Raw genomic sequence first — 17,500 nt, 5'->3', positions numbered from 1 at the left:
TATTGCGGTACGATAACACATTTACATCACTATCAACGCTCGCCTAGCGCGCATGGCCACACTCATAACAGCCGAGGGCGATATTGGCGACGAATTTTGGAGGAGTTTAACATTCCATTAATTAGCAAATTTCTTGGACGACTCACCCTGAGCCAATCCATGGGCATGAGATTAGACCGGCTATCACATTGAACCAGTTGTCACACGCAACTCCCAACCGGTGACCATTTGTTTGCCCTGAGAAAGGCCAGAGCCAGGTTTAATTAGAGCAGCACAAGAAAAGCCCGAGACGTACGCCACGTACGGCCAACTTCAGACTGGCAGACGGTTGGTGATGATTATATCACCGGCAGCTTTTTTTTTTTTTTTTTTATTAAGATTAAAGAGACTTTGAGCCTTCGGCCTACCATTCGTCTCTAATAATATCACCGGCAGCGTTAGAAAAGTCGGTTCAAGGTCATGTGATTTTAAAGAGTCGGAGAGCCCGAGGCTGATGTGCTAGGAAAAAAACTCAAATCAAAATCAGACAAACAACGAGCAGGCACATTTCCCGAAACGATCGTCAGACTGTTCGTTTGGTCGGGGTCGGAATCGCACGCTGTCGCTAGACTGGAGAATTCATAAAGAATGCCAAGATTATGAAGAATCTGCGGTGACCTCAACTAACGACCAACAACCTCGAATTTGGTATTGGAACGTCATCTGATCAAAAGGGTGCCCAATCCACCCTGATACCGGTTCCGATCATCTTCATCATCGGTTTACGGGACAGTTTATGATAGTGCGTAGATTACGCTTTTCGCTGCTTCCTTAGCGCTTCAATCGTAGTGCTACATCACACGAAGAAGCTTTGAATCCGATCTCTACCTTTCCATTCCAACTTCAAGCCTGTTCACCGGGTTTTTGTTTCGCAGTAGCGCGTCACCGGTAGGGCCGTACGTTTGTTTTGCTACAGCGCAGACTAAAATTAATAACAAATTAATTCACCCCTTTGCCGAGCGCTCGCGCTCACACATAAATACACGCACCTACACAAAAACGAACTTTCAAAGGGGGTGGTTAGCGCCATGCCATCAACGGCAACGCTTCCGGTACACATACAAGCCTCAAACAAGCGAATGATCGAGAATGATGCCTCATATGCGATCTGATGCCCTGAAGCTAGTTTTTATGATGTTTTACGATAAGACATTTCTTAAAAAAAAGAAACAGACGTGTAGTAATATAAATTTGCAGCTATTCTAATGACCCCAAACACTAAACACACTAGTGCCTCATTGCTATCGCGATATTCAAAATTTAACCCAGAAACACGATAGACGAAAACCAAAAATGAAAACCACCCGACCGTACGGGTAGCGATTATTGGCAAACATTTTCGTCACACGCGTATTTGCCGGCTACTCGTGGGCTTCGAACGAACCACCTATCTCCTTGCTCACATAACACACCGGCGGAGACCCCTTGCATCTCGCGGCCGCATAAGTCAACCGGTCGGAAGGCAACTGGTATACATTAAAAAAAACCTCGACAATCGAATACGTAGTATTGCTCTCACCGTATCTATCAAACATGAATTCGTCAAACCTCGAAGAAATGAAAGGACTGGCAGGATGGAGCTACTTGAATTACTTTCAGGTACATCCTGTTTTTTGGCCAATCCGCCATATTGAATTCCGACTCGTAAAAAACAACGCAAAAGCAAATCGAATCAAATCATCCGTGTGACGTCCACCCAAAAATTATTCTAGCAAAATAGCAAAATTCAGATTGATCTCATTTCGGTAAACAACATGCAGAGTAGCAGCGGTGGTGGTGGTGGTGGTGGTAGAGACGGCAGCAGCAGTAGTAATCCACAATCACCACGTAATCGGTGACAGTCTCTAGTGACTGACCTACATCGGGCGGATGAATACGTTTGACAGCTCGCTCACGGGGTCCACACGGCAACACAGCCGCCGTCAATGTCACGGATTGGGAAACCTGGACAACACTACACTTCCTTCTGCCACCAGTCTGGCGGCCTTTGTTCAAGTAAGCACCACAGCTCCGATTTTGAAGCGATGCCACGTGTTTACTCCCCAAACCGGTGGCACTATCGCAGTAGATAGCGCCGTTATTGATCGAAGTCGAATCCATTAGGACGGCTGACGGCATTCGATTGAGCCTGGAACGCCGTCACCGCGCGGCTCAGAAGGCGACGAAACACGGATGCTAATGTGACCTCGTTTAAACTTCGTATTCCTTTCCGCATGCTGGCCAACTTGGCACTATGCGGCGGTGGTGGTTAGTTTCGTTTGCACACTAAGTCACCAGCTATACCTTAACGTTTGACCTCTCTGATTCCGTTCCAACGATCAACCGTGGCCTTATCTTAACAGCCAAGCGAAGGTCTAGGTTGCATCGGTATGACCCAAGAGGTGGATGTGATCTTTTTTTTCTTCCTCTTCTACTTTCAATTAACACATTCAAGCAAAACTAACTCCCAAACAGATTGATCTCCGAGCGCTTGCGAAGAGCCATGACAGCCGATGAGCGGACGGCACGTTGAATCGTTTTGATTTGATTGAACCTTAAAATCTGCCACGTTCCGTTCCGTGGAGTTCAGCGTATGACATGGCCCTCCCCGGACATCGTGGCACTGGCTGCACGCGGAAGGAAAACCACACAAACACACCTGATGGGTTGAGCCGCTGATGACCGAAGCGTCAAAACAGGTTTCCTCTTGGTCCGAATCTACGCTCCACAAGTTCGATGCTGTGTCGAACCGAGCGCATCCGGAACACGCGGGAAGAATGGTTACCGTTTGGCGTGGGCCATTTCGGGTGTTTCAAACTCTAAGGTTACTGCGGCAGATTTAGTACCGGTTGCCGTCGCCGATCGCCGTAGCCAGTATGTATGTTAGAATACGATCACTTCCGCACTCGTTCGTCGCATGTCTTTTTGGGGGGGAAGGACGCCACAGCCACCGTCTGTCTGCAGGTAAAGTGTTACCGGAAAGTAGTGGATGGACTATCAACATCGGATGGCTTTCGCGAGGAGCAGAAAAAAACGTTCGCAACTCACCAACGTTCACGGTCATTCGGACATCGACAGCAGAGCGCCACGAGCACCGAGATAGGCAACGACGACGACGAAGGCGGTCGTAGCTTTAGCAAATGGGTGAGATTATGGGCCTGTTGGTCATTTGAAATTCATAATTCTCGAAGGAATCTTCTGGATCACTGCGCCAATCGTGTGGCATTGGTGAGGGATGAACCAACGCCAAACGACACAGCTGCAGATTCCTTTTGACTTCGCAATTCAATTCAATCCCTGCGCGAATTGATGCGGATTTCATGTCTGTTTCAGTTTCTTCACGGATCCCACTTCTGCACCGTCATCATGATGTATCCTTTCGTCGAAGATGACTTCACAAACAGCATCCGACGCCGAAGACGCAGATTTATTCATCGGATAACGCCCTCAACCCCCACCCCATTCTAGCGGATGTACTAACTTCCATTCAACACCGGGGCTCCCCGTTCGAGGAGCACCTTTTACAGAAGTACAAGTTTGATCTCGGATACCACCTGGTGCTGCTGCTGCCGACCTTTGGTTCGCGCGTCCTTGCCATCGAGAGTGAAGTGTCTTCTGATCTTGGCACCGCTTTCGGCCGATTGTGACACCCTGCCGTATGGCCGGGACTGGGGTCTGCAGAGTACTCCAGCACGCCCGCCATACAACACAATTGCACTTCATCACTAATGTCTAGGTCTTCGGTCCGGTGTCGATCGATGCGCCGCGAGTGAGTGATCGTGAAAAATTGAACAAGCAAAAGCGGTTTGAGACGCGGATGGTGCGGGGTTAAGGGTATCCAAATCAACAAACGGCGTGGTGAAGACCTCGTGCATAAAAGTTAATGTTGCGTCGCGCTCGTCGCATACGCGGTCCATGATGGTGTTGGAGCCAGGGATTGTCGGTATGGATGATGGTTACCCCCTCCCCCAGGTGCGCCAAGTCTCAAACGTGTTTGCCAATGCCAAATTTGCCGCCCCTCGCATTCGGCGCCGGTAATTGTCCGGATCGAACGGTTAACCATTACCATCACCTTGACAGCGATGGCCTTGGAGGCCTTTCTCCGGCGCCCATTTGCGGGTGCTTGGCTCGTAGCGGGTGCGCTCGCGCTTATTATGCAATAGAAGCCGATCGATCATGCTCGATCATGCGCTGCGCACCGAGCACCCTCCCGCGGTAAGCGGATCATTGATTTTCGGTGACGACTTTCGACGGAGTTGTTCCAATAACGCAGCATTAGTGCATCCGTTCGATGAGCTCCGGTTAGGCTACTGGCATGTGTTCAACTACTTAGTCTTAGTTCTTTTTGTTGCACATATTGAGACTTTTATTTTATACGGACAGTACCGCGTTGTTGTTCTAACACCTTGTGAATAGCTTTGGCCCTAGCGTTGCGTAGTCGCTCGAATTGATTTGTAGTTCGTTTTGATTGATGACTCGCTGCGCTGCGATCAAACACAACCTACTGATCGATACCCTCACCCATAAACAGCACCGCCAATATGCTCCCTAACGGCACATTTAAGCTACCGATCGCAAGGCCACACCGTACATGTTCGAACGGGACGGAAAAGCGTCCGCTCGCGGCGCCGCACCAACTAGCTCCCCTTGAGACTTGACTTGAGCACCGAAGGGGCCACGTTCCTGAAAGATGTGTGCCGTGCCGTGCGTTTGGAACACTAGGCAAATTTATGAAAACAAGCCACCACACCACCACCACGGGGAGAACGCACACGCGCTGGGTCTCCTATTGGCCAACTGCCACTGCTTTCATGGTCATTTCTGCACCACGCACCTGCGCGCCATGTTGGACTGGGCATGCACGCCACCAGGCAATTGGCAAACAAACTTGTCTGGAGCATGTATAGTGTACATGAGAGGCGAGCGACAAACTCCAGCCAAGTTCGGGTGCAAACACCAGGTCGCGTCATGTTTTTTGACGACCAATCTGTCAGACTGGCTGGCTGCAGAACTCTTCCGAACCGGCGTTACTGCAGCATCCCATAACGGGCGAAGAAGGTTAGAGTGACAGTCCGTGGCCAGCTATTCACCGGTGTCGCGCGCGCGATTGGTCTTCCTTTCCCGAAACAAGGCTCATTAGATTCGCTAGCACAACAAAAGCGCACCGAGTGATGATGGATCGCTCCTCTTCAACGACAACGATCGTCACTTGCGCAATTTCATAAGCGATCTGCCGTCGCCATCATCGTCTTCGAACTGCGGCTGATGAGCTACACGCGCCAGCGACGACGCTAATCATTGCTTCGCCGCGTGCTACATCGATCGGAAAAAACATCCAACGCACACGGTCGACAGAGCACGACATCTCCCATCGATCTTGGATAGTGTTTTGCTTCCGAGAAAGTGACAATTCCGGTAACAACAAGCAAATCGATCGGTAGCATCCAGTGATTGTGGGAAATGGTAGACGTAAACAAAGTGTCGTAGAAGCAACGACAACATTAGGTAGCACATGACGTCATACGAAAGAGAAATCATTCGCTTTAGAGGCAGCGCACAATTGGGAGACCAACTTAAGCTAAGGTGTGTCCAAAAAAACGATCGAAATCAAGATCTCCATTGCACCAATCACAATACCGACGATCACCCCTCGACAACTACGCTCGAAACGCGACTGAGATGAGGGCAAAGGAATGGGTATTGGCATAGACCTTCAGCTAACTGTTTCACTGCGGGCACACCGGCTACGAGCATTACTCAACCGCCGCTCGGAGCACTCGAGCACCAACCACCAAACACAAGACACGGTCTGCCTCATCTTTGACCGCGCAGATCCACCTGGCTGGCTGCACTTATGACTGGGCCAGCGGCGCGCTAGCCAGCCTGTCCGGTTCAATGTCATACGCATCTGCGGCACGCGATGCAGACTGGTCGGCGGTCGGTCGGTCGGTCGACGTCAACCATCATCAATCGCGCGGTGAGAGACATTGAACTGCGTCGAGTGCTGTTTGTTCAATTTCGGCGGCCTCTAATTGAACGGGGCTGCCACTCCTGGCAGTCCTCCCCGGGTCCACCCGGTCTCGAGGTCACGTGATCTTGAGCATACGGTGCTGCTGGCGGGCGCAGACCAAGTGCAAGATCGGGGCGTCGATCGTCATCTTTCGTCATCGCTCGACCCGAAATGAGGCCCACATTTGGTGGCAGGATCCGTTCGTTCGGACCGCTTGGTGTTAGAGCAGTGATCGTGTGATCAGTCCAGCATCAGCAGCATCTCGTCCATCGTCCTTGATCATATGTAATTAGTAATTACTCACCGGCCAGTCTGCACCGACCTCTAACTCCGGTTACTCTCATCACTCTTGACCGTGAAGCAAATGTCAGAGCAAACGAGCCACAACGATCTGCGCACACACTGTCCACGGATGCACCAAGGATTTCGTGCTTTGGAGAAAGATGCCTTATGCAGTACCGCCGGTCCGGTAACGGTACTGTGGTGTGCGGTCTGCATAGGCCACACCATCCGAGCCGCCATCCGCTTTGATTGAATCGATCAATTTGTCGTCGCTCGTTGCCCAACATATTTGCCACCGCCAGTGCCTTCCCCTCCCCTCTTTGGGTCCGTCGGAACCAATTGTGTACGCTTGGCAATGGGAGGCTGACTGACTGACTCGGTCTTCAATGGATTCGGTGGTTTTCACTCGGCGAGCATGGCTGGAATTCATTAGCGTTAGCCAACTCCAATTAGGATGGATGTTGGGATCAGTCAGACAATATGGTGACGCACTTTTGTTTGCAAAGACCCCGAGACCATGCTGGGAATGTTCGAGATCCGCTAGATGGTCCAGGGGTGGAGGTAAGGAGTTATTTTTTCCACATTTTCGCGACATTCAAAACCGCATGCCCGCGAACGATATTAAGGGGGGCGAAACGCGTTCTCAAGCCGGATATATTCCGATCAGCCACCAGGAAACAGGTTCCTCCAGAAGAAGAGAAACAATCCAGCAAGTGCCTTTCGTCCCAGCCTCCAAAGCGACGACGAAACATCCCAGGTGTAGCCAATTTCAATACCGGTTCGGATACGCTCGCTCGCATCCCTTCTCCATCCCAAAATGCAAATCGAAGCTTTCGCCAAACGCCTAAACCGAACCAAAGCAAATGTTCTAGAAGCATCTGCCAAAAATTCGCAGAAAGCCAATGGCGGACGCACCTCCGATTCCGAATCCGGTTTAGTAAGCACAGTTACTGACGTCAATGCCACACAACAAAGGTTTGTGGCTGAGGGGGGGATGAAACGGAGAGGGTTAAAACAGGGAAAACCAAGGAGACACCCTTCCTTCTTCCGGTTTCACTTGCCGCCCTTAAGCCCTCGCCACAAGGTACGCATCATCACTGGGACACCTCGAACAGCATCTCCATCGCTGGCTAAGGTTGCTGCTGAGAAGTCGTGGAGCGCGTTTGCGCATGAGCTGCCTGATCGAGCTGGTCGTGCGCTTATCGGTCGTTAACATAAATTAAAATCATCCGCTCGCTCACAGGCCAGCACTTTCTGAAGATCGAGCCCATCTTCCTCTGCCAGCAAGTCCAGTACGCTCTCCCTCTCTCTCTCTCGCTCTCTGTTGCATAGGAATGGACTTCGCCGGGGGGGGAATCGGGATGGTTTTAGATTTTGCTTTCAAAATGAATGCGGAAGCAACGCCGGCTCTCGGATTGTCAACTCAATCGAACCGCGAGATGCGCTCGTGATGCTTTGTGTTTCTGTGTGCTTTGTTCGATCGGATCGGTTGCTTCTGCAGGTGCGATTGCCAAAACAATCAACAAACAACCGAATGGCACTGGGCCAATTAGTAAACAACACCTATAGTCTGCTGACCGAGCTAAGCTGCATGCTGCCGTTCTGCTCGCATTCCTCCGAGCTGCTATCTGTGGCTCAGCTCGGTGAATTCATTATTCGGCCACGATCCACTTCAACCACCCCGGGCCATTATCGGAGACCGACCAGTAGACCGACCCGGACCCGGACACTCGCAGAAAGGTGTGTATGTGTATAGCATGATGTTGGTGTTGGGACTTGGATTTTTCCAGTTTTTTGTGCGTTTCTACAAACCCCCTCCATCGCTTAGCGCGGTGGTCGGAGCCTGATACCGAAAATCAAAGTCCAGCGACGCCGTTTTCGGCTGCCAAAAGCTAAGCAGCAACAGCAGCACCGCGGTGACGTGGTCGCCGATCGTGGAGATGGTTGTTTGTCGCGACGCAAAAATTCACCTTTAAACCAGCCTCGCCACTAGTCGTTCCGTTTAGTTTAGCCGCTACCACGGACCACTTCGGATCAACAACGGAACACTGTCACCGTTACTCGCTGCTACGCGTGCTCTCCTGGACCCAACATTCCCTGGTAGCATCCAGCAGCAATTCAGCAGAGTCAGCGAGCCCATTCCGCGGTGCGGTTCAACAAAGGTGTGGTTGAAAATCCCTTTGCGATCCAGAGGTGATCTACGCAGTAAACGTTCAGCGCTTGATTCCTTTCCGGTGCAATCATTCTCTCGACGAAAAGGAAACCCAAGACTGATATCAACCCTCGCAAGAGCAACCCCCCAAAAATCTTTCACGGGCAGTCCCCACACCAAGGAGCACACAAGCAGCTCAGCATCCAGCAGGATCGACAGAGCAGAGGCCAGCAGAAGTGTGTGCAAACGGAGTGGCGCAGATCATCTAACCTCCCAGCAGCATCCACTCCGTTAGAGCGAGAGAGGCCATCGCGCGTTAGAGCCACCGAGAGCGAAACAGAGACCGAGACCGAGCGAGCGAGCGAGAGAAAGAAGGGGTGTCTTTTGGTGACTTCTACTACCTCAGTAGAAACGGCAGAAGGGGAAGTTGGCCGGTGCGCAGCTCGCTCAGCCTCAGCCGACGACGACGACGCGGCCGCGAGAGCGTTCGCGAGCTTTTATAAAGCGCTGAGTCGCGTAGTGCGTGGTGTTTAAATTATTGCGTCTGCTCGGTGCGATCAGGTCGATCAGAACACTCTCTCTTGGACGGAGCGCACTGTCTTCCTAACTTTTTTTTCGAATCCTTCCCCTTCGCGGTGTGGCCGATAGCTACTTCTCGCAGGAATAATAGCCAGCCAGCTAGCCTCGTGCTCGATCAGTGGAGCAGCTCATTGAGGAACAATACATTCCCCGCAAAAAGCACCTCGTGCCCTGGATCGAGAGGCATTCTTGGCTCTGAAAAGAATCCACCATTCTCTGCAGTGTAGTGCACAGTTGTTGCGACGCGTTATCCGCTAGTGATAAAGGACACTCCACGAGTGCAAGTGTGTGTTTCGTACGTGTGTATTGACTGCGTGTGACATTCGGTAGTGCGTGTGCCGCAAACACTGGTGCGTCGCTTCTTCCGCCGTAGCGTGACAGTTGCAGAGGTTTCGGACGATACCAGCGCCACTCGTCTGCAGCAGCAGGAACAGCAGCAAGCAAACGGTAGCGAGCACTCGTCTTGCATTTGCGCACTAGCGACGCACCCGAGCAGAACACTCTCCGCTGCGGGCCACCACGCCAGCTGTTCGGCGTGACAGTGACAGCTAAAAGAAGAGTTTTGTTTATCGCGCGCCCGGTAAAAGAGGAACTAAACGCTGGTTGTGTGGTCGTCAGGTGTATGTGTGCGTGCGCGTGTATGTGGGACTAGTGGTGTGTTCCCGTGCTTCTCCCTTTCCTTTGCCCGGTGTTGTTGTGCTGGTGGTGCAACTGCTGTTGCTGCACTTTTGTGTGGAACACTTCGATACGCCCCGTCGATAGCTCGATTGCCGGCGTCAGCTCTCTTCGCTTCGAGGTAAGTTCGTGTCGAGGCCTCCTGCCCTCCTCCAGTGTGTGTTTTGTGCTGCCGGTGCAATCGCATCACGTTGTGTTCTGTACCAGAAAAGCGTCGGAAACGAGGAAACAATAATCGAGCGCCAACGGCAGTTGACAACGGCAGTTGACAACGGCGTTGGTGGCTTGCAATGACCATTCCTCATAGTGGAGCACAAGATTGAAGCTGAAGAAAAACAACACCACGCCTTGTCAGCTCAATGATCACCACGGATTGCACACAGCACGAGCAAACTGTGTGTTGGGCAACAACACCTTCTCCGAACGCACCTTCTTTTCTTCGTGCAGATTTGTCTCCATTTTGTCGCGCCGGAAAGGCCGGAAAATTCGTTCATTGAACTGAGCAACGGTCCCCGCCACCGTTGTAAATGGGCTGGGAAATGCTACCAGCGTGCCGTTTGGCCGGAGCGAAAAACGTAAACAAAACAAATCGCCACCGCACAACATGCGACGGGCGCCTCCATTCTTGTCACGCACCACGTGCACGCGCGGATGGGAAAACGTCGTTTTTCCGACGCACGCGGGTGTCGAGAGATTGTGAAGGTCAGTTGGTGGCTGTCTGTGTCTGCACTCGCTGCTTTCCACGTTGGTTTCCGCGGCCTTGCTTTGTATCGTTCGTCGTCGTTGTCGCCACCGCGACCTGTGAACCAATTCGGTAGCGGCAGCGAAACAATTCGCTCGCTGCATTAATTGTGATTCGTAATCGTAAAGATTATGGGAAACTGACGAGCACGAGCGGGCGAGCTGGCGCGCTTGCGGCCCACTACTGTTGCAGCACCTGTTTTTCCACCACCGAATGGCCACGCAATCCGAGCGGATCCATCAAGCGATAAGGCCATCTCCTTATTTGTGTAACGCATCACCTCCGCTGCGACAATTAGCGTCTGAGATTGGGGTGTTTTTGTGGGGCGCAATGGTGGTGGTGTTTGCGTTGAGAAACGTTGCCGCTAATTAGCTAGTCTGGATCGGATGGACGCACGACGAGGAACGTTCTAGAGTGGTCATTCAACCCCGTTCAACGCTGGTAAATCATCACATTTCGAATGCGACATTCGTCAAACGCCCATTTTTTGCGCTCACTCAACGAATCGCAAGACACGAATCTTTCGAGTTAGTTAAGTAGTTCAGATGATAGGTAAAAAAAATGGATCCGGAGACTTTAGGTGAATGCTAAGCAACGCCAAGGCAACGAACGCTTTCCAAGAGCAACTCACAGAGCGCCGCCAAAAAAAACCCTCGTAAACCTTAGCCGTAAATGTCACTTTGGCACGGGGAAACACCTTGACCGAGTGCCGGTCTCTACTTACGTCCTAATCGTTAAAGCTAGCGGCCAGTGGCCAGGAGCTAGAAGCTAGGATCAAAACTCCAACCACCCCGCCGCGCACGCGCTCGCTTGTCACATATTAGAGCTTGCTGGTTGGTCCCGTTTTTTTCTGGTTGTGAATTACTACCACGGATACGACCTACAGGCCACCATGGGTGGCTGTGCGTCGAGGCAAGTCGTTTGAGTGAATCTGCCAGCGGAACAGGTTTTCTGATAGTGCGTCAACGCCTCGCAGCGCAGCGTTTGTGCTTTGCATACCGTTCCTAATGACTACTAGCTACTGCTGCAATCATTGCTAGTACGCGAGCTCATCAACTTCAATCAACTTGAGACGATGTACGAATGATGTAGAACCATCCCCTCTAGGTGCGGCTAAGCGATCCCAGGCAATCACTTCATCGAAAACATCGATCACGTCGTCGGAAAATTTCCGTCTAACCGATCCTCAAAATTGCCATTTCATTCGATGATCTTTCTCGAGCAACCGCGCATGACGCGCCCGATCAAGCGATCAGAATCGACGATCCATTCAGTCAGCGATCGGCACATGATGCTCCGCGTGAAATGCCACGTAATTGCTAACCTCGCGCCCCAGCGCGCCGATTCAGGTTCAAACCACACCGGAATCAATTCCCGTCCGCCCGTGACGTAGTAAAGCCGCGGTAGCAGTCAGGGCGGTCCACAAGGCCCACCAATGCTAATCAGCGACTAGCATGACCTCCTCCTGGGCCTGTTCGATCGATGCAGATGGCGCACAATCCAGCAACGACCCCGCAAGGTGCATCGCAGTTCCCATGAAACACATTTGTAACGCTCGTTCCGGTCCGGTTTCGTTGCTCAACCGAGAGATTGCACGCGACGATCGATACGTGTACGTTTAGCTAACGCCTGCAATTGTTTCTACTCGTCGATTTGTTCTTTGGAGCTGTAGCAGGGTGGAAAAAAAACACTCCACGTATGAGAACAACAGGAACGTTCACAGTTCGTTCTAGATATCAATTCCTGGCTCGATACTAAGCTATTTCCAAAGGCAGTGGTGGCAGTGGTGGTAGTGTTGGTGAAGCAACGGAACGAAATATCATTAATAATTCCACCCGCCAAAAAGTTTACAAACATTGCCACAACACTTTAACAAAGCGCAACGCCTTTGTTTCGCTGCCGCATCCTCGGTTGTTGCGTAACGACCCCACAACGAAACGACTGGCGCCAGTCTAGTAACAACGCCCGAGTAGAGGAGCGATCGCATTGCGAGTTGATTTTTATTAAAGCAACTGCCCTGAAAATCAGCGCATCAATTAGCACCCCCCGCCCCATCCATCCGGATGATGAAAGAGGGTGCTGTGAACTTCATTTTCCGTGGCGGCGTGGAGATCATCATCACGGGGGAGTTGGGACACTGTTTACCTCGGTTACTGGCCTACGGCAAGTACCTTCTTACCTTAAAAACACTGGCCAACCTTGAGCCAACCAAAACCCTCTTCGTACTTGTCGCAATTGCGCATAATTTCTGCACCCCTCCAGTTCACAGTCCACCGCGAGCTGAACTTGACCCACGATCACCATCTTACGTAACCGGCACAGCTGGCTGGCTCTCCTCTCACACCGGAAAGCTCAATGAACCACGGGAGTGTACGAGAGCGGTCCACCGCGGTTGTCGTGATCCGTACATTCACCAACAGCACACTTTCTCTCCGTTCCCGCAGGTTTCCCGTCGATAGAGACAGCGTAACCGTACGAAAGACTTCAACGCCACAGCTGGCGACGAACCTGCTGCTAGTTGTCGCTGAAGCAGCAGCAGCAGCTGTTACTGATGCTGGAAACGTACCATTCACCGTCCGGTACGCTCTCTCTCACTCTCTCTCTCTCTCTCTCTCTCTCTTACTCCCTCACTCTCTCTGTCTCTCAGGTTGAAGCCACGTCCCACTCTTCGAATTAGGTAATAGAGGTCTTCTGACCGCGATGCTGCGACGGTCATCCCTAGGTGCTCTAGGGATGCTAGCTAGCACCATATTCCATGGACAGTACCGGGTGCTACGTTGCGATACTTCGTCTCGGGAATCATCGTTTAAATGCTAAATGGCTGCTGCCAGTTATGCGTCCGCCATTGATGATGATGTGGCTTCATGGAATGCATGCGACTGACACAAACACACTGTGTCACACTGGTCAGTGTTCACGTCTAGTCCAGTGACCCCAATTGGTACCGCGATAATGATTTCGGATCGTCTCAAACACGCTGGCGAGCTGGCGTAAACGAGCTGCGAAATCAATGCGTGGAAATGCGGAGAGCAACCCCCGTAGTGGTGTTGAAGGGGGTGCGGGTGAGCTCCGGTGCGTTGATGAACCGGCGTGTTTATGCAGCTGACTATTCATTATATCTGCCAAAGGCCAGATGCTTATGCGTGAAGCAATCTCCACTGTTTCTTTTTTTTTTTTTTTGTTCATACTTCAAGACGCTGCGACTAGCTATTAAACATGGTTTGGTTGCAACAGCAGAAGCATAATTTTTGGGAGCAAAAAAAATTAGAAGCAGGTGGCTCCATGGCGACGATCATCCTTGGCACAAGATCGGATTCAAAGCCATTTTATTAGGCTTCTTTCTCTCTATCTCTCTGCCAGTAACACCTCTTAAACACTTCTCTGGTGACTCTGTCACACACCTGCACACCGCTGAGTAGCACCCCAAACCCTGACCTGTGACAGATCGTCGATCGCACCATCAAAGAGCACGTAAATCGAGTATTTGAAGGTCCGGCCAACGAACGCCACCCCTCAAAAGCGCTCCGTTGGGCGTTGATTCGTGGTTAAATATTTATTTTCGCTCGCTCATGCACCAATGCTTCGGTACGTAAGCAACCCCGAAGAACCGGTTGAAGAGCGGGCTCAATTGAAAGCGAAATTACGGGCAATGTGTGAATAGCCCGGGGCTGGTGGCATTGAAAATTGGTGCGTCAGATGGTTCAGGGGCAAACGGCACATTCGCTCGTGACACGCCGGGTGAGAGTGTAGAATTGAGAAGAAAGGAACGAAAGAGGAAGAGTGAGTGAAGAGAAAAAGCTCATTCGGTCAAGGTTTCATCTTGAGCCTGGCAAGTGTATATTGCGTCGAAATTATTCAAGATGCAGGTGATGGCCCCTCGTGTGTGCCCGTACTGTCACAGCCGAGTGCACTCAGGCGCACTATCTGGTGTCCACTTGATGGTCACATCTTTGATTTATTGCCCTGGAGTCCCTCTTTCAATTGCATCCAAATTGTGAGACGTGTTGCGAGAAAAAGGATTTGATTAAAAGCCCTATTTCAGTCTAGGGCGATTAGATCACTAAGGCGTTTATTTAGATTAGACTGATGCCTAGGGTGATGCCTGCTTGCTCGTCGGTAGCATTAGGTTTACATCTCCCAAAGCGATCGTTATCGTTTCTTTACTCCAATAAGGGCTATAAACTGACCTCAAAAGCTTTGAACTATTAGAGGAAGAACACCCCAAAGTAGTCCAACGGAACGCTATGCTCCATCTCTTAACCACTTAGTAGCTCAGAAAACAAAGACCACCCTGAACGGCATTGCTGACCCACTGTTGAATGTGCTTTCTTGTGACAAACGGGGCCATCATAACCGATCGCCTCCGTCCAACACCCCATTTAGTCAAGGTCGCGCCACCGAGAGGCGATAATTTGCCTCTTCGTCGGGCCTGACGTGAATGCCTCGGAACGGAACGCGACACAAGATGCATCATCGCGGTGTGTGCACTCATGTAGCACCCGGCCAACGGATGCCAAGACCGGCTAACGAAAAGACACGACCGGTAGCCGGGCGTGCGCCCTTCAATCCCCCGCCATGCCTCGAACAAATCGCCAGTCATTGCCATCGCCAGTCGGAAACGAGGTTCCCGCGCACCTCACGATTGGGAAACTCTTCACCACACGCCAAGTCATAAACAGGCAAGTGAGCGAGGCACGCGCGATGGCCGATCAACGGTGTCACCTAACCATCTCCATTCCATCGCCCGCCACCCGCGACGTCCGCTTCTCAATCACTCCACCGGATCGGTAGCGTGCACCGAGGGGAACCCTTTCGCAATGGCTCATATTTACCGTTCGCTTAGAGATTATCTTACCGAAGCTGATGGTTCTAAGGTCGTCGGCGTCTCGCAGGTCGCCATCGACCGCTAACCACTGCCGGGCGGTGTTTCGGTGTGACCGCACACCACTGCACTCCACACCCCGTGCCTCCATCGCCATCACCATCCAAATCAAACCAAACAAACACTATTGCTACTGTAGTGGATCATCTCAGGTGGAGGATCGCATCGATGTGGTGCCGTTGGTTGGTCTGTCCGGTGCCATTCAACACCAAGAACCCAAACAACGTGTCCACCTTTCGGCGAAAAATTGTTATTGATTCTTTGTTGCGCGCGCGTTGTTGCGCGGTGTTCAAATGTTGGTATTTGGATTGATGATTGGTGATGTTTGAGTAGCAAGCTGCCAGAACATATTTACTTGGTTGGTCCCCGTTGGTTTTTGGTGATCGGTAATGGCCAAGAACATAAAAACACAAACCAAATCCACACAGAACGCGGATTTGGATTTGTACAGATCAACCAAAGCGTAGAATGAGCCAAGCCTTTCTGTTTTTCCTTCCAATTAGCCGTAGCTTTTTTGTCTCCAGCTGAAACACCTTCTTGTTGACCTCGGAGTACACACCACGCTATCACGCGCCTGTCAGCGCGGTTAGGCTTATCGTACCGGATCAACCGATAGCTCGACCGGCGATCCTTCAAATTAAACATTCACTATTTCCCTCATTTCGCATTTACAAATACAATACAGCCACCGCACCGCCTAGCGAGCTGGACCAGTACTGCCTGGCAGGTACCGGCATCGCTTCAATGCGACAAGGAAATGTATTCCAAACGGAAGCATGTCGCGGTGAGATATCAACCGCAGCACAGAGTGCACAGAACCGTGCGACAGCACACGGCGGTGGATTCGCGATGCTAGGCTACATTAGTCATTGCGTCGCACCGCGCGCGGCATTGGAATACTAAATTGGTCGACGACTTCGTCGGACTTCGTCGTATGGCGGCAAACGGCAGTGCGCTTTCCGCGTTCTCCCACTGATATGCATCACATTATCGTGTACCTGGCGTGGTAATAGATGCAGGCAAAAGCATCCTGGCTGGCTGGCTGGCTGGTTGGAAGGAAAGGTGCAACCACTGAGGAACCGTTATGTGGGAAACTTCTCGCATTCTGTAGAATGTAACATTACACTTTTATCGCTTGTCGTACGCCTACAGCAATTACATGCAATTAGAACATTTGTATTCGTTCGTTTGTGACATTTGTGTGCATCAGTTATGATCGGATCGGATCAAAATGGAATAACTAATGTAATACCGGCCCAGCTGAAGGGTGGGTAATGTTATTCACAAACGTGCTGGTCAAGTTTCAATGGAAGCTCCCCTCTAAGTCTAAGTCAATATAGACATAGAAGTCAACTGAATTCACCGCATAACTCAGAGCAGAAGCACATGATGAAGCTTACAATCCCGTATTGTTTCTAATTCTATTCTCCACAAACAATCGCAGCATTTGCGACATTAACACGGCGTCGTCACATTTTTCTCCCTCCTCTCTCGAACAGTTCAGTTGCTAGAATCCGCCGCCACGGACCACTAGTTCACACCCAAGTGCTACAAAATCCAAACGAATCGCGCGATAGATCGGAAGAATTCTCGTCCGTAGAATCTCAAATAGCCAGTCAAAATGAGTTCACCAAACGTGACGACATCGTCCAACTACTGGGACTTCCTGTTTACCGAGCTGGCCGATCCGCGGACAAACCATTGGCCGCTCATTTCGTCGCCCGTCCCGGGTTTGACCATCATTGCCAGCTACCTGTACTTTGTGCTCAACTTCGGGCCCAAGTACATGGCCAACCGGAAACCGTTCCAGATGCAGAAGACGCTCGTGGTCTACAACTTCATCCAGGTGCTAGTCAGCATATACCTGTTCGTGGAGGTAACGTATCGGCCGGCGAGCGAGCGAGCGAGCGGGAGTGAGTGAAGTCGGTGTTTTTCATGGCGAATGTCTTCCTAAAAAAAACAGGGTCTGGACGGTGCCTGGCTACGGCACTACAGCTGGCGGTGCCAACCCGTGGACTTTGAAAACAATCCGGCGGCGATGAGGGTTAGTGCGATTTGTAGATCAACGATCGGAAGATCACCGCTGCTTACCGTCAAATACCATATTCCACGCAGGTTGCTCGAGGATGCTACATCTACTTCCTGGCGAAAATCTCCGAA

The 17,500-nt window shown here is 51.2% G+C and overlaps 1 protein-coding gene across 2 annotated transcripts in view; it reads left to right on the top strand.

The window, feature by feature from the left end:
* The first annotated feature begins 9,004 nt into the window (after positions 1-9,004).
* Positions 9,005-17,500, top strand: part of LOC126572696 (elongation of very long chain fatty acids protein AAEL008004) — a 9,604-nt gene continuing 1,108 nt past the window's right edge. Inside the window, exons 1-4 of one of the 2 annotated variants that reach the window (XM_050232219.1) lie at positions 9,005-9,837; positions 16,845-17,216; positions 17,304-17,384; positions 17,456-17,500. The exon at positions 17,456-17,500 is cut by the window's right edge and continues 139 nt beyond it. In XM_050232219.1, coding sequence (XP_050088176.1) covers positions 16,962-17,216; positions 17,304-17,384; positions 17,456-17,500 — 381 coding nt within the window. In that variant the 5' untranslated portion in view covers positions 9,005-9,837; positions 16,845-16,961. Of the gene's footprint in view, positions 9,838-16,839; positions 17,217-17,303; positions 17,385-17,455 lie in introns of both variants that reach the window. The other variant, XM_050232217.1, reaches the window with a different exon arrangement.

The sequence above is a fragment of the Anopheles aquasalis genome, chromosome 2 (genome assembly GCF_943734665.1).
Source record: "Anopheles aquasalis chromosome 2, idAnoAquaMG_Q_19, whole genome shotgun sequence".
NCBI classification, from domain to species: Eukaryota; Metazoa; Arthropoda; class Insecta; order Diptera; family Culicidae; genus Anopheles; species Anopheles aquasalis.
Note: the sequence above shows the minus strand (reverse complement) of the source record. Positions and strands in the feature narration are given on the sequence as shown.